This window comes from Petromyzon marinus, unplaced genomic scaffold, assembly GCF_048934315.1.
Source record: "Petromyzon marinus isolate PM22_M1 ecotype Great Lakes invasive population unplaced genomic scaffold, UKy_Petmar_22M1.pri1.0 PM_G_Scaffold_45, whole genome shotgun sequence".
NCBI classification, from domain to species: domain Eukaryota; kingdom Metazoa; phylum Chordata; class Hyperoartia; order Petromyzontiformes; family Petromyzontidae; genus Petromyzon; species Petromyzon marinus.
In genome coordinates this window covers 912,854-938,964 of record NW_027422997.1, presented here as the reverse complement: position 1 = coordinate 938,964, position 26,111 = coordinate 912,854, and the positions used below count along the sequence as shown (strand labels likewise).

At 44.4% G+C, this 26,111-nt stretch overlaps 1 protein-coding gene and 1 long non-coding RNA gene across 2 annotated transcripts in view; one reads left to right on the top strand and one right to left on the bottom strand.

Annotated features, from left to right (window-relative positions):
- Window positions 1-25,666, bottom strand: part of LOC142917300 (uncharacterized) — a 28,498-nt gene extending 2,832 nt beyond the window's left edge. Inside the window, exons 1-6 of the mRNA XM_076061932.1 lie at window positions 25,573-25,666; window positions 16,977-17,082; window positions 13,919-14,337; window positions 8,136-8,142; window positions 5,302-5,514; window positions 2,806-2,966 (exon numbers count right to left, since the gene is read on the bottom strand). Coding sequence (XP_075918047.1) covers window positions 2,806-2,966; window positions 5,302-5,514; window positions 8,136-8,142; window positions 13,919-14,337; window positions 16,977-17,082 — 906 coding nt within the window. The 5' untranslated portion in view covers window positions 25,573-25,666. The remainder of the gene's footprint in view (window positions 1-2,805; window positions 2,967-5,301; window positions 5,515-8,135; window positions 8,143-13,918; window positions 14,338-16,976; window positions 17,083-25,572) is intronic.
- On the top strand, window positions 1,779-7,454 carry LOC142917317 (uncharacterized). Its single transcript, XR_012936965.1, has 4 exons — window positions 1,779-1,886; window positions 2,581-3,136; window positions 3,624-3,757; window positions 5,446-7,454. It is a non-coding gene; the product is annotated as an uncharacterized LOC142917317 (long non-coding RNA).
- Window positions 25,667-26,111: the final 445 nt, after the last annotated feature.

Below are 26,111 nucleotides of genomic sequence, written 5' to 3'. Positions count from 1 at the left end.
TTTCGGTAAAGTCAAGTTGAAGGGAAACAATACAATAATAAATATATAAAACAATAAAAATTCTCACGACGTTTTATATATTTTTTATATATTGAATATAAATTACTGCACTCACGAAAGCTTTAAATAAAAATTTAGCTTGTGTTGCGCCCGAAACGTCGTGATTTATTTTATTTTGTACCTACCACGCGATGACTTTAACCTGAAAGGACCAAAGAGCATCTCGCTGAAGAATATTCTCTGTGTCTCTGGTGGACTGGAGTAGGCTCGTGGCTCGTGGTCACAGCTGTGGGTGACAAGAGTGGCGGATGCGGCGTGCCCAGCCGACTTGGGGACAGATCTGGCTGAAATGAAGCTTTGTACATGACCCGCAGTGGTGAAGTATGGTCAAACAACCTCCTCCCCATTACCGCCATGGAGTTGGGGAAGCCTTCATCCATTGGTGGAATGAGATGGGCGGAGTATCAACGATATATTGAAATGACAAGAGGGACCTTGAAAGTGTTTCTCAGAGGGGAGAAACACCTTAGGCTTAAGTTTCAACGTGTACCATTGAAGTATTGTTCATTGTAAGAGCTGGCTAAGTGTACATGTTGTGGCGGCTTGTAGAAGAATAAAAATAGATTTCCCCCAAAAAAAAATATTGCTCAAAATGCCCCTCCAATATATTGCTATTCAAAATATTTAAACAATAATAATTGCTGTGCTATGTAAATAAAAATAACAATTTTATAAACCTTGGCCACAATATGTGGACTTGTCTTCATGTAACAATGCATAGATTTCTGTTTATATGATTGTGGTTATGAAGAAAAGCAACGTTGTAATAGAATAACACTCTTAGACATTATTGTTAAAAAATAACATGGAGTCGATTCCCGTTGCGGCTTCCGAAGATCAGATGGAGTCGATTCCCGTTGCGGCTTCCGACGTTCAGATGGAGTCGATTCCCGTTGCGGCTTCCGAAGTTTTAAATGGAGTCGATTCCCGTTGCGGCTTCCGACGTTTTAGATGGAGTCGATTCCCGTTGTTGATAACATGGGAATCGATTGTTGGTGAATGAAGCTCGTGGAATCGATTTTCAATGGGGGGGGGATAAAGCGGGAATCGAGATGGTGGTAGTGATTATAGCTGATGGAATCGATTACCATTGGGATAATATTGGTGGAGTTATATTATTGTTATTGCTCCTCTGTTTAAATATAATTTACGTGCAAACTTTGCCGACTACACACTTATCGAAACAATGCTCTCCATAACTTTTACCCCGGGGTTTAAATATTGTTTTGTGATTTAAAAAAAAACCCGAAAGAGCGGGAAACATTGAACGTCCTACTCACTGATTGGTCCAAGCGGCACCCGGCCACCTCCCACCATCGCCTTCTCCTATTGGACCCTGCCTTCAGCAGCGTTGCGCTCCTATTGGCTCAGCAAACGCGGACCACGATTCGCGTTTCGTAATCATAGCTCGACACGATTCAGGACGAGAAGGAAACGAAACAACGGAATCGCGTTTGAGTAAAAAAACATTTTATTTAAATATGGTACGTCAACAATAAAACTTTTATTTTTTTACATTTATTTACAACGCGCGAATGCCAACGCGAGTTTTATTGTTGATGTTGAGTTTTGTAATTTCGTACTTTAAAAAAAAGTTTTCCTCAAAGTCGCTCCGCCTCAGAGCCAATCAGATTTGGCGTCTCCCTTCCCACGTGACGCGAAGTTTTTTTCCCGCCAATTAGTTTTGGCTCCTCCCCTTCACCCACCGCCATTTTTTAATTCGAGAGGGGGGTGCAGACGCCGGAAAATTGATTTTTGTTGATCAATTAACGAGGACGACGACCCGCTAGGAGTGTGAGGTCACCACTTTTGAGAGAAAACGTGAGGTAAAGAATGTCCTCTAACATCCAGTCCGTGATTTGCAGATGATTTGCAGGTGCAGTGTTGAGTCTATTGTGCAGTGTTGAGTCTATGGTGTAGTGTTGAGTCTATGGTGCAGTGCTGAGTCTATGTGTAGTGTTGAGTCTATGGTGCAGTGCTGAGTCTATGGGCAGTGTTGAGTCTATGGTGCAGTGTTGAATCTATGGGGCAGTGTTGAATCTATGGTGCAGTGTTGAATCTATGGTGCAGTGTTGAATCTATGGTGCAGTGCTGAGTCTATGGTGCAGTGTTGAGTCTGGTGCAGTGTTGAGTCTATGGGCAGTGTTCAGTCTATGGGCAGTGCTGAGTCTATGGTGCAGTGTTGAGTCTATGGGTAGTGTTGGTTTTTCTCACACCAGATAACCCTCGAAACTCCGTTTGGTACAGGACCTTCCAGACTGTGCGTGCCCCCGTTTATTGCTGTGCAGACGTTTGTCAGAAGTGACAGACTGAACTGTTTAATTTTTAACACGTAGGCTTTGGCGATAAATATCATCCATAATAGAGGTTGGTGGCGGGTTTAACATTAATATATTTACGCGATCTAACCCCCAAAAAACCTCTGTTATGGATTAATTGTTTTAACCAAACATTTCAAGTCACTAAAAGGTGTCCGCTTTTAATGATGCTTGCCGCCCAACATTTTTTTCCCGTATTCAGGAGCTGTCAAGGGTGACAACAGGAGTCGTGCCATTTCCCATCGCCGGTTTTTAAACTACCCATCGAGCTACGAGCTGCGAGCCCCGGGATCTCTTTTACGTCGGAAAGGAGAAGGCACGACGTTTCTCGAGTGATCTTTAACAAGAGAGCCCGGGCGGACTTGTCCATTGCAAAAGCATTCGCACGACGACTTCTTTTCCCCCAAATTGCCCCGTATTTTCTCGCCCGGTCGATGTCGCACATCGTAGACAATCGGGCCTTTCGCAGAGCGTTGGCGGGGAGACGCTCCGCTCCTCCGACGTCCCACTTCGACTGGATCCCGCGACCGTTGGCCTCGGAGATGCACGCCGAAGCGGCCAGGCTGCTGTTGTTCTCCGAGGGGTGGCCTGAGTCGTCCCCCGTATGGCCCGCGGGCTTGGCGCGGGCCGGACTCTACCGCATGGGACCCAGCGACCTGGTGGCCTGTTTCCACTGCGGCGGGACGATGCATCACTGGGAGGCGGGAGACGACCCCGCTCGGGAGCACGCCAGGCACTTCCCTGCCTGCGCTTTCACGGTGGGTGACGCCAGCGAGGGCGCCGGTAACGTCCTGACGCTCGTTTGGGGCAAGGCTGGGTCCTTCCTAAAACTAATGCAGGGTGCTTCTGAAAATTTGCAACAATGCCACAAAGGAATGTGCCTCCGGGCTCTGGGTACCATCTGGAGAGGATTCCAGGCATGTTTCGAAAACGATGGCGAACAAGTGGAGACTCTCTGACTTTGTGACTCTATTGGCATACATTTGTGGTCATATTTTTGTTCAATTAAAAACAATTGTCCCAAATAAGTGTGAACATTTTTTTTAAGCACCCTGTGCTAAACAATTATTCTTAACCTGGTGAGGGCCCAACTGAGCTGCGATGACATAGCTATTTGTTTCAGATGCCGACCCTCTCCATCACACAAAGCAGCGACATAGCTCAACGAAGTGGGCTCACCATCGTCGCGTGGACATTTATATTTGCCGAATACCTTTACACGTGACCTGTATTCTAAATGTGTAGGGGAGAAACCGGAGGTCCCGGAGAAAAATCCACGCGACCATGGGGGGAGAGAGAGAGAGAGAGACACGCAAACTCCAAATAGGCAGCAGCAGGTGTCAGGGTTGGGATCGAGCCCATGACCTCCTGCATACCAGGTGAGGTCGTTAACATCTCCTAGCTACCACTGCGCCCTTGTGGATGAGTCTCAATTCTTCAATGCGTTGTGCCTATAACCATGTTCCTGTGATAAGACTTTCCTGCTTCCGCGCAGAAGAGTCGGCTCATTTGACAGCAGAGCCACGACAACAAAATCAATTAAACTCTGCCCACTGTTGTAAAGACATTGCAACTGCTGTGCTGTAAAGGCGATCACGTGGATTTCGGATTAACCGGGGCAACATATTTGTTCGGTTTAAGCACCGCGTGACTTGTAATAAAAATTTCCAAGAATTACCAATGTATAAACTGTTTTTAGATTATTTGAATATCCACAAGTTTTTAATCTCCGTCAAAATTTCAGGTGTGCGGTTCATCTGCAAATTGAACAAACCAATAATCCAGAGTCTACTGTAATTCAAATCAAGATTCTACTGTGATGTTATTTTCTCTATAATTTCCCCCACCCCCATACTATTTGGTGGGGTATTCATAACTGGATCACCCTGTGCTTATACCGTTGATTCCAGATGACCTCGTTCAAAAATAAAAGCCTCTTATGGATGATATTGGACGCGAAAGCCTACGTGTTAAAAAAAATATGACTTGATGTTAACACACTTCTTTGGTTTTTTCGGAAAAATCACGTAGGTAAAATAAAATAAATGAAAACTAAATTAAATCACGACGTTTCGGAGACAACACAAGCTTTCGTCTTGAGGTGGAACAGACAGCAAAATTAGCTGTATCAAGTGAACAGCTCTAGGACACACGAGATTATTTAGAGGTTAACGAGGGGGAGGAGCCAGGAAGGGGGCTAAGTTAAGCCGCCTTTTGTTATGCTGCAGGGGGTTCAGGGGGAGGGTGATGGCGTGCTGCACGAGAGCGAGTACAATTCTGGTAGAAACGGAAATGGCTGAATAATTATAAGCCAGCTAAAGTTTGACTTGGAATATATAATCTCGTGTGTCCCAGAGCTGTTCACTTGATACAGCTAATTTTGCTGTGTCTGTTCCACCTGAAGACGGAAGCTTGTGTTGCCTCCGAACGTCGTGATTTAATTTAGTGGTTTTCATTTATTTTATTTTATCTACGTGACTTTACCGAAAAAACCAAAGAGTATAAATCCTTGCAGTCACAAAAGCTTCAAATCTAGAATTAATGTTAACAATCGATGAAACAAATCAAACTTTACTTACACACCGCGATTCGTGTGTGAAAGTGCTTTACAAGACAAATGAACAGCGACCGACATAATTCAAACAAGAGTAAGGTTATCTACATCATGAGACCTGCTTTGCCAGAAACAAAATATAAGAATAGGTTTTTTCCCCTCTGGCGTGGGCCAATCAGTTTCAAGGACAATGCATATATTATCAGTGTATTTTTTTCATTCTGAGTATTGTGGTTAATGCAGACATGATTCCTTGTTAATACGTAAACAAAAGTTACGTGACGAACTAAAAGCCCTAATCAAAAGGCCAGTCTAAAAAGGTTTTGTTTTGAAGATGTCGTTTAAAAAAAATGATTATAATGCCCTCACGGCTTCCTGGGGAGCCGTTCCAAAGGGCGGGGAAATTCGATGAGCTCATTGCTTCGTCGTCGCCATTGATGCTGTCGTTGTAGTCGTCATCGTCACCATTGTCGTCGTTGCGTTTGTCCCTGGGTGGTGCCTTTTTTCCCGCAGGCCCCGTTGCCGCCAGCTCCGCGCTGAGTCCAGAGATGCGTTCGTTCGGGGCGCGACTCAGATCCTTCGCTAGATGGCCGCATACCGCCAATGTGTCCCCGCATGAGCTGGCGTACGCAGGCTTCTACTATTCCGGTACGGTTTGTGCTGCTGCTGTTACGTAGAAGTGGGTGGAGGCCTTCCCCGGCGCTGTAGTCTGCCCTCGTGTAGTGGGGAGAGGGGTGGCACTTGGGGGGCAAGCGCCATGGTGGCTAGGAGATGTTGACTACCTCGCCTGGAAGACAGGAGGTAGTGGGTTCCATTCTGACCCTGACACCTGATGTATATTTGGAATTTCCGTGCCTCTGTCCCCATGGTCACGTGGATTTTGTCTGCCGGTCCTCCGGTTTTTTCCTTACACATTTAGAAACACGCGTTTAGAGTATTTGGCTGAATTTAAATTACCACGCGATAAGCCACTTCGTTGAGCTATCGTTTGTGATAGCCAGGTGGTCACTTCTGAAGAAGAGCTAAAAAGCAACTCAATGGTCCTAACACCTGGCATCATAAAATCGTTTAAATGTTGGTTAATAGTTTTGGTCAAACACCTGAGGGAGGTCAGAATCAGAATATTTATCTATACTGGAGGAATATATTGAGCTGCAAAGCTCTTTTTCGCATGATGCCCAGTCGGGGCACGGGGGGTAAGAACGTAACGGCAACGAACAGTTTACAACTAACACGATAGGAGTGCAAAGTCCAAAGAAAGGCAAACGAATCGCCTAAACTCAGACAAATACAACAAACTAAACCATCCCCCACCCTACCAGGCAAAGCCCTATAGCGGGCAGGGGTCGTTCGCCCGGTGCGCACAAACACATCGACTTATACACATGGACGCACACACGCACACATCGATTTACATACATCGACCCACGCACATACACATCGTCTTGCGCGCACACGGTCCGTACCGGGTGCGGTGGTCATCTGCCGTCTCCCGGCACGAAGGGGCTCGTTTGGTCATACAGGCGTGGTGTGCGTGGCATGATGTGCGTTAGTTTAACGCGTTGGGAGGCTTTCATGACCAATATCATCGATAGCACAGGTGTTTTTGTTGTTTGGGTTAGTTCGCGTAAATATAAATGTGGTGTCGTTAAACCCGCCGCCACCCGATACGGCCAATTATAAGGTTTGTCACGTTAACAGAACGTGCTAATTTTATCTAAGTTAAAAAACCTGTATTGTAGATAATGTGTGTTGATTACCCTATGAATAACTCAATCGGTAATGGATACCCATTGTAATTTATATGCACGCATTAACCCTCCACCATGCCCCCCTTATGACCTTCGCACGTGATTGGCTCGCAAGTGACTCCATCACATTTATCCCCTCTATTTAAGACCGAGGCGGGAGGATTTCTCCACAACTCTGGCCGTTGCCTTATGATGCTGATATAATTACCGATGATACGTCACGGTACTCAAATTTGTAAACGTCGTTGCGGATTTACTCTCCAACACACCGGGTGTGCTGAACCAGTAACTAATTGGCACGTTTTGTTTACGTGACAACAGAGAGTTGTTGGTGGAATCCTCCTCCTGTTTCGGTCTTAAATAGAGGTGGGGATAGATGTGATGTCATCACTTGTGAGCCAATCAGGTGCGATGACGAGAGGGACGGGGGGTCAATGCTACCCTGGCAGACTTTTTATTAATTGTAGTTTTTTTAATGTAAATTGGTACATTGTCCTTTAAATTTTTGCCATTTGTAAAAAAATATTAATTTCCTAATTTTCATAAAAGTATCAAATCATTATTTGTTTATTGCAGCCTTGCATCATTAAAATCAAATTTCATGTCATAATATTGTCCATAAGTGACACAAACATCCTTTGACACATTTGAGGGATCTGTCTGAGAGCAATTTGACACTTTGCAGATGAGCAAGTGGTTCACATGGACTCTGTTCATATACACAGGATTCTTCTTTCATATCGCGTTAGAATAAAGCAACAGGACTACAAATGTATGTTTAGCGTTGTAAGCCATGACATTCCATCCGAGGTGGTAGCTGTGTGGAGTCTGCTTGTTCCACCAGAATACAATTGTTGTATTGGGGCAGTCATCAGTGATATTGTTTGCACCTCACTACATTCACAGTTTGTTAAGTCCTTGATCTTCTATTCATGGGCAGAAATGGGCAGCTCGATGGGTTGCATTTAGACTAAAATGGGTAAGATATTTTTTTCATAATTAGATTTTGTAGTCATTGGTAACAGAACTGAAATAACAAACTTGCGAGCCTTGGCAACTTACTTTAATCTCATCTGGCCAGTCAGAGTCAAACCCAAGATGTCAAGTAGTAGCCGATCCGGTGCTTGGGCAAAGGCAAAGCAATGTCCCAATGAGACAACCTGCCGCCACCACCACCACTTTTTCTGTTAATCACCGACTGACTTTATCATCGCACGGTGAAAGGTCAGTGTTGTAAAAAATATTCAAGCATTTTTTTCGCATTTCACATCATTAATGGTTCTCCATCGTTATATATCAATAGTGGACACCTTGTTCACATTTTGAATGTAAATGACTATAATCTTAATTTTCATCTTATTGAGATGGAGATTTTAGTTTTTATCTAAGTGTTATAACAAGAAAATGCCACATCTACTTCGAGAAAGAGACTGATTTTCTGCTAAAGGCAACCTCCTTTCTACGCAAACACGATTTACAATTAAGCGTAATGGTTTGTATGGACTGTGTCATATAAAACAGAGGCCACAAACAATAAACCAGTCATCATTAAGAGACACGGTGAAGCCGATACATTATTAACGAAAAAATAATGTACACCCCTTTGTCACTCGACTGTTGGATGACAGTCTTCCCACATTGTTTTACGATTTTTTAAAATTTGATTCTCATTCGGCCCGATGGTGTCAAGTGTAGTCTCCATCCCTGATTCACTCTCTCTCTGTGTGGCCTCTCTGTTTACGTATTATAAAGAATGGACATTGCCCAAAAACATCACCAATTATATACTTTTTCTTTCAAAAGCAATGTTAATGACAAATATGTTGAGGCTTGATTACGTTTTTTTTTTACTTTTAGATAAGAATCACGATCACTGGCACACCGCTGCAGAATGCATCTGTGAATCAGCTGTTTTCAAGGCATTTAATATGTCCTGGCCATACAAACATCAGGTCGCATTATAGGACACGCCATAATTCACGGGCTGTCATAACACTGGGATTCCCCCAGGATATAGCACAGGTTAGCAGTCCCAGCACACATGAACGCAGGCCCTGTCTCAATCCTCATTAATTCTCATTACCGTGCCTTTGCATGGCTGGGCAAAAGGCATTTCTGCTAAACCCAAAACATTCAAGCAATGGAGGAGTTGTATGGCGGGATCCACGGAGTAGGAGCCAGCCGCATCAATGTTCTGCACCCACTGGAAAAAAAAAAACTCGGTAAAACCAGGCCTAAATTAAGCACCGAGTAAGGGCAGCCTCCTCAGGTTAACATAGCTCTGTGGTCAGGTTGAACAGTCAGTTTGCTCACCACCGGAACAGTTTTGCGTGGAGTTGACCGATCAATTTCACAAACCACCCAGTAATTTCTTTAGGAAATTTGCAACTGGCATTAAAGTCTTTGTAACATAAATTTACAAGGGCGGGCCATTGTGCACGCCAGTGTCATTTGCCGAATTCGATGTTTTGCTTGTAAAATAGGCAAAAAAAGCGACAATTAAGGTTGTCCCTTCATTTGTCAAATCGTCGGATGTAGCCAGCAAAGTAGATAGATCATATTTCCCAAAGGGCAGGAGGCTGTTTAAAAGACCTCGGAGTTGACACCGCTGTGTAGGTTTTCGCTGTATCGTTGAGTTTGTGCTGAAAATGTTTCACGTTCATTTCCTGAAGAAGACCTCAGCACCTGGGGGCGAAACGTCGCGCGCGTTGCTGAAAAACACGCAGTGCGACTCAACTCACTCAACAGAAGAAAAAGCTTGGCCAGCCGCCAACAAAGTGTCAGCAGCTCCACAGAAAGAGCGCGCGCCGGTGCAGCTCATCCAGCAGTGGAGAGAACGGCTGTCAGCGAACCAGCATGGGCGCGTTCGCGCATCTTCAAGGAGAGAGAGCGCACGCCATCAGCACCAGCGCTGAGAGGGCAGCGGGCCCGCACTCGACACCCATCATCGTGCAACGACGGCAAGCGTCGTGCTGACTAATCCAGCCAGCGGTGGACAGAAACTGTGACAAAGCCGTTCGTATGCCCCCCCCTCCCCCACACTCTCCCCCTCACTCCCCCACCACGCCGCAACACACAGGAAACACATTTTGGACACAAGAGATGCTAACCTCGGCGTCTACTTTACGCAAAGATTTGAACCAGTCATAAAGAAGACACATGATACGCATATCGGGATAATCAAGAAGGATTGCCACTCCAAGGTGGTGCATTAAAAATCAATTCATAACGAAAAATACTGCTGTCATTGAGTTGCATAATAACTAATCGTCCTACTGTTAACAATGTGATAAGAATTGACTTGAAGGTCAATTAATGGATGTGGTACTGTGTGGGCAATGTTTAAACACGAATTTACATATTATAAGGTTAAGGTTTTGATAGAATAGTTGCATGTTTTAATCTCTCAACAACCGATTGATTGCGTTACGCGTCGGGAATTAACCACAGGTGCCGTTATCGAAGTGAAACAACGCAATCGTGATGTGTACCATGTTAATGCTGTGTTGAAATCCCGATATTTGAGAGTTCTCATCTTATTCAAAAATTAAAGTTTAGCTAGAAAATATAATTGATTAAAGCATAAAGGTTGTGTGTGATTCTTCCTGAAATTCTGCGTAAAATTGTTCTGCGAATGAGATTATGAACCTTGAGGGGACCTATCACCACACATAATCCATAACACATAATTCATAATGTTCAATCGAGAGTAATCGTATCCTTATCGATAATACGGAATTAAATAGCAGAGTCGAACCGACTCTCTCTCATTCATGCTCATAACACCTACGAAACTGCATACGATTAATTGCGTTATTCCAATTCATAACACAATCCTCGTCACAGAGGCTGGACCTAATTATCATAACGACCTGCATTATCATAACCACACCCACTCGCATAAAGTAATATGATTATCTCTCCAATCAGCATAATTTATGCGCATAATTACACGAATTAACATAACTTCGGGTAAATTATGCAAATTCAAATTTAATTTAATTTTCATTATTTTCATCAATTTTCATAACACCCACATATACAACACTGAACAGGCCCGCTCACCATCATGAAGGTCCTTAATGATCGTGAGCAGAGGGCCAGGGACTTCGAAAGCACAAAGAACAACCAAGACCCCAGGCCTACTGATGGTATCATAGGCCTTGACCAGGTCAATAAAGCAGAGATGTAGGTCTTCTTGGAATTCCCTATACCTCTGCTGTAGCAGACGGATAGAAAATATGGCATCTGTGCAGGACCGCCCTTTCCTGAAACTGCATTGGGGCTCCGCAAACCTCTCCTCAGCGTGCCTGGCAAGGCGATGTTGAATAATCCTTGCCAGGACCTTTCCCGGCACACTGAGGAGGTTTTAAACCTGGGTGAGTGATGGTGTTATCATTGTGGGCCTATCCGATGCGAAGACCAGAGGGGGGTTGATGTAGGCATTAACGCTTCAATGAATTTTGGTTAATCTCAGAAAATGCACCACCTATTATTGGTGGGTTTAACGACCCATTTATATTTACGCGATCGAACCCAAAAAAGCCTGATGGGTATCGGTCGCGAAAGCCTACGTGTTCAACATTATATGACTATAATTAGACCTCCTTTGCCAGTACCAAAATGTAATAATAGGGTTTTCCCCTTTTTTTCTGGCAACAAAACTGAAACCTTTTTGCAAGGATTCATGTCTGCATTAACCACAATACCTGCAGTCAAAATGCAAACAAAAAACATACTATGATAATATATGCATTGTCCTTGAAACTGATTGGTCCACACCAAGGGACGGCTATCTTTTGAGCCTCGACCCAACTGGTGCTCGACCACATGACGCCAGAAGGCGTACAGCTCAAAGACAATGCACTATCAAAGTAATGAGGGCTTGGGTGAGCATCTACATCATTAGACCTCTTTGCCAGTACCAAAATGTAATAGGGTTTTTCCCTTTTTTTTCTGGCAACAAAACTGAAACCTTTTTGCAAGGATTCATGTCTGCATTAACCACAATACCTGCAGTCAAAATGCAAACAAAAAACATACTATGATAATATATGCATTGTCCTTGAAACTGATTGGTCCACACCAAGGGACGGCTTTCTTTCGAGCCTCGACCCAATTGGTGCTCGACCATATGACGCAAGAAGGCATACAGCTCAAAGACAATGCACTCATTATTTTGATAGTGCATTGTCTTTGAGCTGTACGCCTTCTGGTGTTATGTGGTCGAGCACCAATTGGGTCGAGGCTCAAAAGAAAGCCGTCCCTTGGTGTGGACCAATCAGTTTCAAGGACAATGCATATATTATCATAGTATGTTTTTTGTTTGCATTTTGACTGCAGGTATTGTGGTTAATGCAGACATGATCCTTGCAAAAAGGTTTCAGTTTTGTTGCCAGAAAAAAAGGGGAAAAACACTATTACATTTTGGTACTGGCAAAGAGGTCTAATGATGTAGATGCTCACCCCAAGCCCTCATTACTTTGATAGTGCATTGTCTTTGAGCTGTACGCCTTCTGGCGTCATGTGGTCGAGCACCAGTTGGGTCGAGGCTCAAAAGATAGCCGTCCCTTGGTGTGGACCAATCAGTTTCAAGGACAATGCATATATTATCATAGTATGTTTTTTGTTTGCATTTTGACTGCAGGTATTGTGGTTAATGCAGACATGAATCCTTGCAAAAAGGTTTCAGTTTTGTTGCCAGAAAAAAAGGGGAAAAACCCTATTATTACATTATATGACTGCTCAGCCTGAGCCATGTTAACGATCTGATATTTGCATTGCCCTTGGACTGCTCGCCCTTGTAAAGGTGTTGTTTTCTGGTCTCCTAACACCGGTGTTGTTTCTGGTCTCCTAACACCGGTGCAGAGACAGGGCAATGAAGGATTGCCGTGTCTGGGTGTCGGATAATCGGCTGTCTAAGGACAACGCCGCACATTGTTTTCAAAGCATCTTTGTTTCCACGTTTTTTGCCACAAGCGTGACGCGCGTGGTTATAACGTGGACGCTCCATGATGCCCTGCACGAGGTGTGTGTCTGTTGGGTGTGTGAATATCTCAACACCTCCAGTATTACTGCCGGAGAGGGTAATAAAGGCTTTTTATTCATAACAGGCGTCGTTTTTAAAGCGCGGGAAACCAAAGCTTGCTCACTTACGAGCTTGACCAGTAAGAAATTATTATCCTGACTCAATGTTAATGTGAACAAAACAACTCAATAGGAACATGTGTGTGTGTGTGTGTGGGGGTATAAGATATACAGGGTGTCCGACATGAATATACAAAGAAGTTGAATAGTTTAGTTTAACACGTAGGCTTTCGTGACCAATATCATCCACAATACAGGTTTTTTAAGGGTTAGATCACGTATAAATCTAACCCAAAAAACCCTTATTATAGTTGAATAGTTTAATTGTTATTCGTGATGCTGACATACATTTTATCTCTATAAATACATTAGACTTACGAGTTTTAGTTTGTGAATATATCAATTGGCACTTGTTTCAGGTTAAAATCCCCAGTTTCTGATATAGCGGAAAGTCCGCCCGTTCGCCCGACTTAATGCCATTCGATGTTTTAGCTCCGGCGGTGTTAAAGGTAAAGTCTTACGCGAACAAACTACGGGGACCTTGAAGAGCAGTGTCGATGCAGTGTCATCATCACCCACACCTACAGCTGTGTTGGGAAACGTTTCCTTAAAATTAGATTGATTGCAGTGAATGTCGGGACAGCGTGTTTATTAATCATAAAGTATTTTGGGTTAGATCGCATTAAGTATAAATGTGTTGTAACCCTCCACCACCCGACACAGCCAGTAAGGTTTGTCACGTAAACAACGCGCCAATTAGTTACTAGTATATTTCATATACTAATAGTGTATAGCAGTGTGTGGTGTAGTGTATAGTGTAGTCTATAGTGTCGTGTATAGTGTAGTGTATAGTAGTGTAGTGTATAGGAGTGTAGCGTATAGTGTAGTGTATAGTAGTGTAGTGTATAGTAGTGTAGTGTATAGTGTAGAATACACTGCACTTTCGCGGTGTATTTCGAAACGTCTCATTTCCTTAAGACTCCTCGAGGTACTTCCCATCGTAGTCTCCGTGCACACGGAGAGTTTTTTCTTGATATAATTCCCGACGCCCCCCGAGCCCACGGCCGCTCACGGCCGCGTGAGTGCGTCCCAGCGTGCGCCACAAAACGGTGTTCGGAAAAAAGACCCCCTCCCTGGACTCCTCATACGGCTGGCCCCTCCCTGTGAGTCACCGAATGCCGCAGAAGGTGGCGACGAAAAGCAAAACTCTTGCCGCACACGGCGCACACGTACGGCCTCTCGCTCATGTGCGCCCTTGCGTGCGGGTGCAAGCTGTGCGCCTGCGTGAACCCCTGCCCGCACTCATCACACACGTACGGCTTCTCGCCCGTGTGCGTCCTGGCATGCTTCTTCATGTTGGAGCACCTGGGAAAACTCTTCCCGCACTCCATGCACACGTACGGCCTCTCGCCCGTGTGCGTCCTCACTTGCAAGTTCAAGTTGCAGGCCTGCGCGAAGCCCTTGCCGCACTCAAGGCACACGTACGACGTCTCACCCATGAAGCACTTGCCGCACTGCCCGCACGCGTGCCGCTTGTCGCCAGGGGCGCTCGCAGTCTTCTTGTCTCCTGCAAAGGTATGGACGGGCGGGGTGAGCGGTGTGGTGGGAGCGTTGTCTGGGCGCATTGTGCCCGTACGTGGCTTCCCGTCAGCGTTGGGCTTAAGGTTTGGGCTTAAGGTTCGGGTTAGATCACGTTGTTAAACCCGCCACCACCCAACACAGTAGTAAGTGCACCCCAATGTGTGCACTTACTACTATAGTCCTTAGATACAACTACTGTAGAGCGGGTGGGGGGATGGTGGGGGAGGGGTAGCAGCCCAGCCCCAGCCTGCAAAGGTGCCACCTTGGCCGGCTGGGCAATCTAGGCGAGGCCGGCGGCTCTCCACGGGACTAGGCCTCACCACGGCACTTTGTATAGTTAGTAGATACTGCTAGAGTCGATATATACTTTTATAGAGTCGGTATATACGATTATTGAGTCGGTAGATACTACTATAGAGTCGGTAGATACTAATATAGAGTTGGTATATACTGCTATAGAGTCGGTAGATACTACTATAGAGTTAGATACTACTATGGTCAGTATATACTACTGTAGTGATAGCAGATACTGCTATAGAGTCGATGGATTATATTACAGAGTCAGAAGATACTACTACAGTCAGTAGATACTACTATAGTCAGTTTCTACTGCTATCAAGTCGGTAGATACTCCTATAGAGTTAGTAGATACTACTATAGTCAGTATATACTACTGTACAGTTATTAGATACTACTATAGAGTCAGTAGACATACTACAGCCAGTAGATACCACTACAGTCAAAATATACTGCTGCAGAGTCAGTAGATACGTCTATAGAGTTTGCATATACTGCTATAGAGTCAGCAGATACTACTGTAGAGTCAGCAGATAATACTATAGTTAGTAGTTACCATAATCAGTAGATACTATGCTATTATTTAATTTATTTTTCTTTCTATGTGAATTTACCGAAAGAACCAAAGAGTAATTCCTGCAGTCATGAAAGCTCCAAATCAAGTTTCTACTCCTATAGAGTTGCTATATACGACTCTAGAGTCAGTAAATACTATTACGGGCAGTTGATACTACTACAGTCAGTAGATACTACTACAGTCAATAGATACTACAATACAGTCAGTAGATGCTACTATACTCAGTAGATACTACTGTACAGTCAATAGATACTACTAAAGAGTTTCGAGATACAACTATAGAGTCAATAGATGCTACTATAGAATCAATAGATACTACTCACTTTATTGTATATAGGGTGTGTAGGTATATTTGCCTATGGTGGGTAAAAACATTATTTTAGGGGGGGTCGACAATTTTCGGAAACCTTTTAGATCAACTATTTACCCCCCACTTTGTTACTTTTTGATTCAGGACTTCTGCAAGCCTCTAATAATTTTGTTGACGGACAAATGGACAGACAAATGGAACACCGGGCTTCCACAACAGCTTAGTATTTGTGTATGTTATGTTTTTAAGAGAAGACAAGTTTCGAAATATATTTTCCCCCCAGGCAATGCCGGGTACTTCCCATTAGTACACTATACACTGGTGCTTCCTGATTTGCTATGTCGGGTGGTGGCAGGTTTAACGACACATTTATATTTACGCAATCCAATTAACAAAAATATATAAATTATGGATGATGTCGGTTGCGAAAGCCGGCTAGGTGTTAAACTAAAGGTTTGATTACAGTAAACCTACGCTACGCACCAACGCTGGATTCGTTGAGTTTCGCAAATTTGCAAGTTACTAGATGCGTGCCAATTCCCCCAACGGCAAGTCCACTCAGCTCCACGTCCTCCTGTACCACATCACTCCATCTCTTCTCTAGCTTATGCCGTGCCCATTTAGCCCCCGAACAAGCTGTGGTGGCTGGACAGGTGGCCTACATGGCCCAGCCATCACCACCACCACCTCCATCGTCTTCAAATCGTCATCATCATCATCATCAAAGGTAATTAAAGAACACAGTTATTTTTAATGGATTATTTATTTATCGCAGTAATTGTTATTGAACAAACTTGATTTGGCGCTTTTGTGACTGCAGGAATTACTCTTTGGTTCTTTCGGTAAAGTCACCAAAAGAACCAAGAAGATGAATCCCTGCAGTCACGAAAGCTTTAAATCAAAATGTACTCTTTGGTTCTTTCGGTAAAGTCACGTATAAAGAGGAAATAATTAATTAAATAATAGCATGCGACGTTTCGATTGCAACACAAGCAATAATCATCAGGTACAAATGAAAGAGAAAACAAACCTAGTAAACTTAGAAATATAATGCAATACAACACACACAGTCGGCCAACATAACAGTCAACACCCTACCTGGTTGATCACGTTCTTCCAAAGATTGCCAAATTTAAGAGAAAGATAAAACACAGAACCAGAGACACATAGACAGACACATAAGCAGAGAGAGATGACACAGAGACAGAGAGAGAGACACACAGGCACAGAGAGGTGTGTGTGTTGGGATCGAACCCACGACCTCCTGTATACCAGGCGATGTAGTCAACATCTCCTAGCCACCGTGATGCTGATGAGAGAGATACAAGCAAACTCCAAATATACAGCAGGCAGTGTCAGGGTCGGGATCGAACCCACGACCTCCTGTATACCAGGCGAGGTAGTCAACGTCTGCTATCCACCGTGGTGCCACCGTGCTCACCAGCATCAATGTCTTGCAGTCTCTCCATGAAATCTAGCCACGTCCCAAGCCCTGCATTCTCATCTATTTCTTGCTTGACGAACGCCAATTGAATGTCAGAAGCCATCTGGCAGGGGGAAAGCAAAGAAAAACAACGACAATGAACGTAGACAACCAAACAGATCCATAATAGAGGTTTGTTTGTTTGGGTTAGATGGCGTAAATATATAAATGTTGCGCTGTCGATAAACCCGCCACCACCCGACACAGCCATTTACTAAGGTTTAGTGCCACGTGAACAGAACGTGCTAATTCATTACGAAGTACAGCACTAGTGTGGAGTGTATGGTGTAGTGTATAGTTTATAGTGTAGTGTATAGTGTAGTGCATAGCAGTGTATAGTGTGGCATATAGTGTAGTGTATAGTGTCGTGCATGGGGGAGTGGTAGTGTTGCGGTTAGCACGCTGCGCTATGCACCCGGCGACCCCGGTACGATTCCCGCTCATAGCCAACACCAGTGACGATGATCTGAACCAGTCCTGGGCCTCCCCTAGGTCGATTCGGCCTCAAATGAGTACCTGGTGCGGTGTGTAGTAGTGGCACTCTGAGTGACCCCGGCTGGACACGTGACCAGATCCAGGTGGGGGCCAGGGGCCCTGGGGGACCCTGGGGGTTACGTGGTCAGGGAGTGGAGCCTTCTTGTGGGTTCGAGGAGGGCGTGGCTAGGGTGTGGCCAGCCACGCCAGGGGGGCTTATAAGCCGGCTCAGCACAGAGAGCTGAGCTGTTCATGCCTGGGATGAAGACGTCTCATGAAGAATCTGAAGGAAGAAGCCTCCAGTCATCGTGGCCAAGCAGAAGCCCTCCTGGCTTGGCCACGCCAAGTAGAACCCGAGTGTTAGCGAGAGTAGGCGGTGGTCACCACCTCATGTGTAGGGTGTGTTGCAGTTGTGTTGCAGTTGTGTTAAATAAATAAGTGTTGCCTCCACAAGAGTGTGCACGCCTCTGTCGAACCATTACAGCAGTATCTGACTCTCCAGTAGTAACTGACGCTATAGTAGTAACTACTAACTCTATAGCAGTATCTACTGACTCTAAAGCAGTATCTACTGACTCTGCAGCAGTATATACTGACTGTAGTGGCATCTGACTGTAGTATTATCTACTGACTCTATAGTAGTATCTACCGAATCTACGGAAGTATCTACCGATTATAGTAGTATCTACTGACTCTGCAGGAGTATCAAATGACTCTATAGTAGTATCCAGACTATAGTAGTATCTATTGACTGCAGTAGTATCAACTGACCGTATAATAGTATCTACTGACTGTAGAAGTATTTACTGACCATAGTAGTAGTATCTACTACCTCTACAGTAGTATCTACTGTCTCAATAGTAGTATCAACCAACTCTATGGTAGTAAATAGTGACTGTAAGTAGTATCTAATGATTATAGTAGTATCTACTGAATCTATAGTATATATTGATTGTAGAGGTATTTACTGACTGTAGGAGGATCTACTAATTCAACAGTGATATCTACTGACTCAATAGTAGTAACTACTGATGGTAGGAGTATCCACTGACTATAGTAGTAACTACTAATGCTACAGTAGTATCTCCTCTATAGTAGTATCTACTGAAGTATTAAAGCTTTCGTAACTGCATAAAATTACTCATACGTGACTTTACCGAAAAAACCAATGAGTAATTTTATGCAGTCACAAAAGCTTTCATACTTTATTATCACACTTCTACGGGGAAGTTACCGTTGTAATTATGTGTAAGATGTGCCCTTTTTTGAGCTGCCGTTTTGTATTCACAAGAAGTGGTCATTTTTTGAGCTGCCGTTTTGTATTTACAAGAGGTGGTCCTTTTTTGAGCTGCCGTTTTGTATGTGTAAGATGTGCATGTTTGAGCTGCCGCTCTCACTCTGGCCCCTCCCCCCCTCCAACCGTATTTCCTATTTAAGCTTCTGTTCATCCCTCCGGGCCCCCCCCCCTCTCTCTTCCTCCCTGTCCGTCTTTCCTCTCTCCTTACCTCTTGCTGGACTTGTATATGTATTTCTACTGTGTACCTCGTATTTTTCATTCTATCTATGCTGGTATGTGCAATCCAAAGGTTGAACACGAAATTTAACACTCTTCTGAAATTCGTGGTCCGCCAGGAAGTGTTTAACTGTGTTGTTGGCCTGACTGGATGTGCATCACATAATGTTTTTTTCAGGTTTGTTGAATTCTCGTCTCTCATCTTTTTGTTGTATTTACCTCCATGATTTGTTCTTGACACCTGATGAAGATCGCTAGTATTGTGATCGAAACGTCATGATTGTTTGTTTTAATATAATTTTATTGTGTTTCTACATACGTGACTTTACCGAAAAAACCAATGAGTAATTTTATGCAGTCACGAAAGCTTTAATACTTTATTATCACACTTCTACGGGGAAGTTACCGTTGTAATTACGTGTAAGATGTGCCCTTTTTTGAACTGCCGTTTTGTATTTACAAGAGGTGGTCATTTTTTGAGCTGCCATTTTGTATTTACAAGAGGTGGTCCTTTTTTGAGCTGCCGTTTTGTATGTGTAAGATGTGCGTGTTTGAGCTGCCGCTCTCACTCTGGCCCCTCCCCCCCTCCAACCGTATTTCCTATTTAAGCTTCTGTTCATCCCTCCGGCCCCCCCTCTCTCTCTGCCTCCCTGTCCGTCTTTCCTCCCTCCTTACCTCTTGCTGGACTTGTATATGTATTTCTACTGACCGTGTACCTCGTATTTTTCATTCTATCTATGCTGGTATGTGCAATCCAAAGGTTGAACATGAAATTTAACACTCTTCTGAAATTCGTGGTCTGCCAGGAAGTGTCTGTGTTGTTGGCCTGACTGGATGTGCTTCACATAATGTTTTTTCAGGTTTGTTGAATTCTCATCTCTCATCTTTTTGTTGTATTTACCTCCGTGATTTGTTCTTGACACCTGATGAAGATCGCTTGCATTGTGATTGAAACGTCGTGATTTTTTTGTTTTAATATAATTTTATTGTATTTCTACATACGTGACTTTACCGAAAAAAACAATGAGTATCTACTGACTCTATAGTAGTATCCACTGACCATAGTAGTATCTACTGACTGTATAGTAGTATCTACTGACTATAGCAGTCTTTACTGACCGTAGTGGTACCTACTGAGGACAGTAGTTTCTACTGACTCAATAGTATCTGCTGACTATAGTAGTATCAACCAACTCTATAGTATATACTAACTCTACAGTAGTTTCTAATGACTATAGTAGTATCTACTGAATCTATAGTCATATCTATTGACTCTAAAGTAGTATCAACTAACTATAGCAGTAACTGCTGACTCTATAGCAATATCTAATGAGAAGATTGGCATGTTAGAGAACAGGGCACGAGGTGGCTTTTGTGCCCGGTTCTCTGACACTGACTTGCCAATCTTCTCATTAACACAGCCGCTACTGCGGGAGCCATCTCACATTGACATGCTAATCTATAATTTCTAGCAATACAATAGCCGCCTCTTCAGCACCCTATTCGTGGGGTTACATTAACAGATTGACATGCTAATCTTCTGCAATACAATCGTGCGCCTCTTTAGCACCGTAGTCGTGAGGTATATCAGGCTCTCCGATCTTACATTTACATGCAAATTCCATCTCTAGCCCTGCCCACTTACCCTTGGGTTGCACCCATCTCAAACCTATATAACCTCTTGATGCAGCAGCTCTCTCGCTATATTTCTCCTGCTGTATTTTTTTCACCTGAAGACGTTTGCGATCGAAACGTCATGGTTTTTATTATTTTCTATCTACGTGACTTTACCAAAAGACCCAAAGAGTATAGTATCTGCACACTCGATAGCAGTATCTACTGACTCTACAGTAGCATCTACCGACTCTGCAGTAGTATCTCCCGACTTTACAGTAGTATCTACCGACTCTACAGTAGTATCTACTGACTCTATAATCGTATCTACCGACTCTATAATAGTATCTAGTAAGTATACAAAGTGTCGTTGTGAGGCCTAGTCCCGTGGAGAGCCCCCGGCCTTGCCTAGATTGCCCAGCTGGCCGAGGTGGTGCCTTAGCAGGCTGCGGCTGGGCTGCTATACCCCCCCCCCCCCCCCCACTGCCCACTCTACAGTAGAAGTAACTAAATATTCTGCAGTAGTATCTACCTACTCTACAGTAGTATCTCTCTATAGTCGTATATACCGACTCTATAATAGTGTAGTTGGCGCCTTGGCAGGCTGGGGCTGGGCTGCTATAATGTAGCGGCATCGTTGAGCGCTGTACGTGATTGCCACTACTTGTAGCGTGTAATAACGGCCTCGAGTCAACAGGGAGCAGAAGGGAGTCTAAGGGTGATGAGTCTGGCCGTTGAGCTAAGGTAATCCTAAGGCAGCTCGGGACCACAAGTACAAACCCCCAGACCCCCAGGAAGACGGTTCCAGAAGGGAGGAGTGGCCAGGGGCGGGTGAGGCAGAATCCGGTATAAAAGACAGTCCGCTGAACGGGTACGGCAGTCGTCGTTCACCTGAAGACTCAAGAGCCATACTCTTTGGTTCTTTCTGTAAAGTCACGTAGGTGAAAAAAAATTAATGAAATAAATAAATCACGACGTTACGATTGCAACACAAGCAATCATCATCAGGTGTGACAACCACAGCAAGGAATTTTTCACTGAAGTGTGAGAGAGACCAGGGTTAGGGCAGTTAAATAAGTCAGAGAGGGGGAGGCTAGGGGGGGTGAATGGTGCGAGGAGTGCGAACGCTGCAAGTACAGCAGAGACGCTGAGAGTAATGAGGGCAACATAATTTCTGCCAAGATAGATGATGACATCCAAAGCAAAATAGCCACACTGCTAGGTAAAATAGACTAATACCCGGCAAATAAGATGGAGCAACTTTGAACAGGTAAATTTTACTTGGTTAATAACATCTTAATAACTCAAGAGCCACCCTGGAGCTGTAACCTTGAAGACCCGAAGCGAAGAGCCCAAAGGGCTGAACCAAAAGCTTAACCAGTGAAGAGGCTAGAGCATACTCTTTGGCTCTATTCGGTAAAGTCACGTAGGTAAAAAATAAAATAACAAAAAATCACGACGTTTCGGCCACAACACAAGTGGCCTTCATCAGGTGAAGGGATTGGACTGTCCAGAGGACAGCGTTGGAGTGAAGACAGCAAGCCCAGGTCGCGTCTTTTAAGCTGTGTGGGAGGAAACAAAAAACGCCTTGACAAAGGAATTAGCATACAATGATGTACTGGACCGGCACGGTGGAGGGGAGTTTACATAATGTTGGTGTGAAGGGAAATAAGCTGCTGTGAAAGTTTGGAATACCACTACTTGAATAAATATACTGTACCATTGAAAATTAGTTTAATGTTTGGTTTGATTTAGAACATCTTTCCAATGATTGCTTAATTTGAAACCATTCTCTCGGTTGAAATTGTGTCTGTGTTTGTAAATCTGAATTGCCTCGTGGACAAATCTGATAAAAACCCGTGAGTTTGCAGAGAACCTTGGTATCGGAGAAAACTATATCGTGATCATCCACAGCGTTGTAACAGTGATCAGCTACGGCAGAAGAATTCGTTCTGCCGTGTTTCGAATCTGATTTGTGCTCGCGAATTCGGTCAGAGACATGTCGTTTCGTCTCCCCGATATAGTAGTCACCACAGGTGCAGCTCAGTTTGTAAACCCCGGGGTACTGTAAGTCAGGAACGACATCCTTCACGGATGGGATCAGGTCACGGATTTTGTGTACTGTATTGAACCGGACCAGGATCTTGTGTTTGTTTAGAATTTAGGAGATCTTTTTAGTAATGCCTGCTATATATGGTAGTGTGATGGTTTTGACCAGAGTATCAAGTGGATGTTTCTGTATGGAGGGAGAAAGAGCTTGGCGGATGGTACAGTCAGAGTATCCGTTTCTCTTGAGGGCCAGGTGTATATGTTTTAATTCACTGGTCAGGTGGTGTTGGTCCAAAATGCAATGTGCCCTGTGGTATAACGTTTTGATGAGATAATTATTTTGAGCTGGGTGGTGGTGGGATTCAGGTTTCAAGTAGGAATCTGTGTGGGTGGGTTTCCTGTAGACAGAATGCCCTAGTGAGCCATCAGGTCTCCTCTCAAACAGAACATCCAAGAATGGTAGCTTGCCATCTTTCTCCACTTCCATGGTGAATTTGATGGCGGGATGTCTGGAATTGATGTGGTGTAGGAAAAGGTTCAAAGCTGGGAGGCCATGTGGCCAAATGACGAAAGTGTCATCCACATATCTCTTCCACAGGGAAGGTCTGAGAGTGGAAGTCTGGATGGCATCTGATTCAAATTTCTCCATGAAAACATTGCCTATCACTGGTGATAAGGGAGAACCCATGGGGGTACCCTCATTTTGTTTGTAGGTGAGGCAGTGCTAGAGCATAGCCAATGTTAGGTAGGCTAGCCGGAGGAATCTCTCCATAATTATCGGAAGGGGCCGTACCCCTTTGTGTTATTGTTACGTGCTGCCTCCAGAAGAGAGAAGTCTCCGCATGTTTTATACCCACTACAATAGTATATATCGACTCTATAATAGTACTAATTTCACAGAGTGTAGTGGTGAGGCCCAGTCCTGGTGCAGTGTCCCCGGTTTCTCCTAGATTGCCCAGCCGGCTGATGTGGCACCTTTGCAGGCTGGGGGTGGGCTGCTACCCCCCTCCCCCACCATCCCCCCGCCCGCTCAACAATAATATTATCCAAGCACTATAATCGTAGCATCTACCGACCCTATAGTAGTAAGTGCACAATTGGGGAGAAGACATCACACTGAAGAATTGACCTCAGCGTTGGGTATTTTTGTTGCATTTTTAACACGAACGAGAATTCCGCCAACCCGATGGCGTGTGTGCGTTGCTAGGGGCAATCACCACCGCGGAGCCGACTTTCTCGCACATGCGCAGATGCGTGCTCTGGCACCACTCCGTGCTTATAAAACGGAATAAATTGTTCACTTAACTACTTTAAACTTGACAGACGTGAAATACGAAGAGCAATTTTTCGTCCCAGGGCATACGGCGTGGTATCTGTGTACTTTTTCGATGCGTAAACCCCACAGTTTGTAAGTGAAAAACGTCACAAGGTACCCACGCAGACAGACACGCAGACAGACACGCAGACACACAGACAAAAAATGACTTTTAGAGGTAAGGTATCGTGTAGTGTATAGTGTAGTGCAAGGCCGTAGCCATGGAGTCAACATTGGGGGGGACCAGATCTTCCAAGGGGTCTAGGGGTCCCTCCCCCCCGCCCCCCAGAAAAATATCTCAATTTGAAAAATTATTTCCTGCCATTTCCTGCCTAAAATATTAAAAATTCACCAACACATGGGATAGACTTTTTATTTACAATAATGTCTAATAGTGTATTCCATTGCTCTGTTTTTACTTTTTTACCATTTCTTGCTTCATTGTATGTAATGTTTGAGATTAGGGATTAATAAAGTACAACCATAACCACAATCATATAAACAGAAATCTATGCATTGATTTATATGAAGACAAGTCCAGATGTTGTGGCCAAGATTTAGCAAATTGCATAGCAATTATTACTTTTAAAACATTTTTTTATAGCAATATATTGGGGGGGACATTTTGAGCACATTTGAATATCGGGGGGGGATGTGTGCCCCCCAATATATTATAACTAGCTGTACTACCCAGCTTCGCCTGGGACTTGGATTCAGCACGCCCGGCCGTCTTTGTCTCCCCAGTGGCGATGTTCACACCACAACAGTTACTCGTTTGGGGCTGAGTCGACCTAGAAGAGGCCCAGGACCGGTTCAAATAATCGTCAACGGGGTTGGCCGTGAGCGGGAATCGAACTCGGGTCGCCGGGTTCGTAGCGCTTACCGCTACACTACTACTTAGACCTGCAACACATTTGTATTTCACTTTACCCGCGGAGGGTGTGGGGGGACATCAGCAGGCATACTCTGTTACGCTTCCGCATAGGGTCACATCTGTCACATGACAGCTCACTTACCGTGCAAAATAAATGCATTATTGCGCCCACCCCCCCCCCCCCCAAAAAAAGTGTATTTTTATAATTATTGCATGGTGTACAGTCTGGAAAGTACCCACATGGCAAATATAAAGTTTGGTGCATGTCGGGAAGTACGCTAAACATTTTGAACAGGCACAATCAAAAATTTCCCTTTTATATACTGTATATAGAGGAAGATTACGGCCTTGGTGTAGTGTATAGTGTAGTGTACTAGTACAGCACACCGGTGTGTTGGAGATCAAAGCCACACCATCATCGGTGTGCTGTACTAGTCACGAATTGGCACGTTCTGTTGACGTGACAACCCTCACTGATTGGCTGTAGTGATGTATCAGAGGAGCTGGTGCCAGGCGCAGTGCAGCTACTGTAGTGAAGAATCAGTGGAGCTGGTACCAGGCGCAGTGCAGCTACTGTAGTGATGTAGCAGTGGAGCTGGTGCCAGGCGCAGTGCAGCTACTGTAGTGATGTAGCAGTGGAGCTGTTGCCAGGCTCAGTGCACCTAGAGCCGCAGTCGCGACGAGACCGAGTAAGGGGGAGCATCTTGAAGCTCACCAATTGGTCCAAGCAGCAGAGCTGGTGCCATGCTAGGTGCACCTGGAGCCACCATCGCCTCCTCCGATTGGACGGCGCCTTCCAGCAGCGTGCGCTTCTATTGGCTCAGCCACGCAGACCACGTTGTAGCCGATTCGATTCTTAATCATAGCTCAACACGATTCAACCACTGTAAATCAAAGGGGGCGTTGAAAATCGATGCTCGAATCGATACATCGTTTGTTATTGGATACCCAGACTGGAGAGAATCGATTTGGTGATCAAGCCGTTTGATCGATTCTGGAGTCGGGAAGGATTCGAAACTACGGAATCACGTTTGAGTAAATTTTGTATTGAAATTTACTTCTGATATTTCCGCGTTTATTTAATGTACTTCAACAATAAAGCAATTTTTTTTAAATTTACATCTCCGCGAATGCCAACGGGAGTTTTATTGTTGAGTTTTTTTCTGCAATTCGGTACTTTAAAATATTTCCTCAAAGTCGCCTCTGCCTTGGACTCACACTGGTTGGGTGTCTCCCCTCCCACGTGACGCGAAG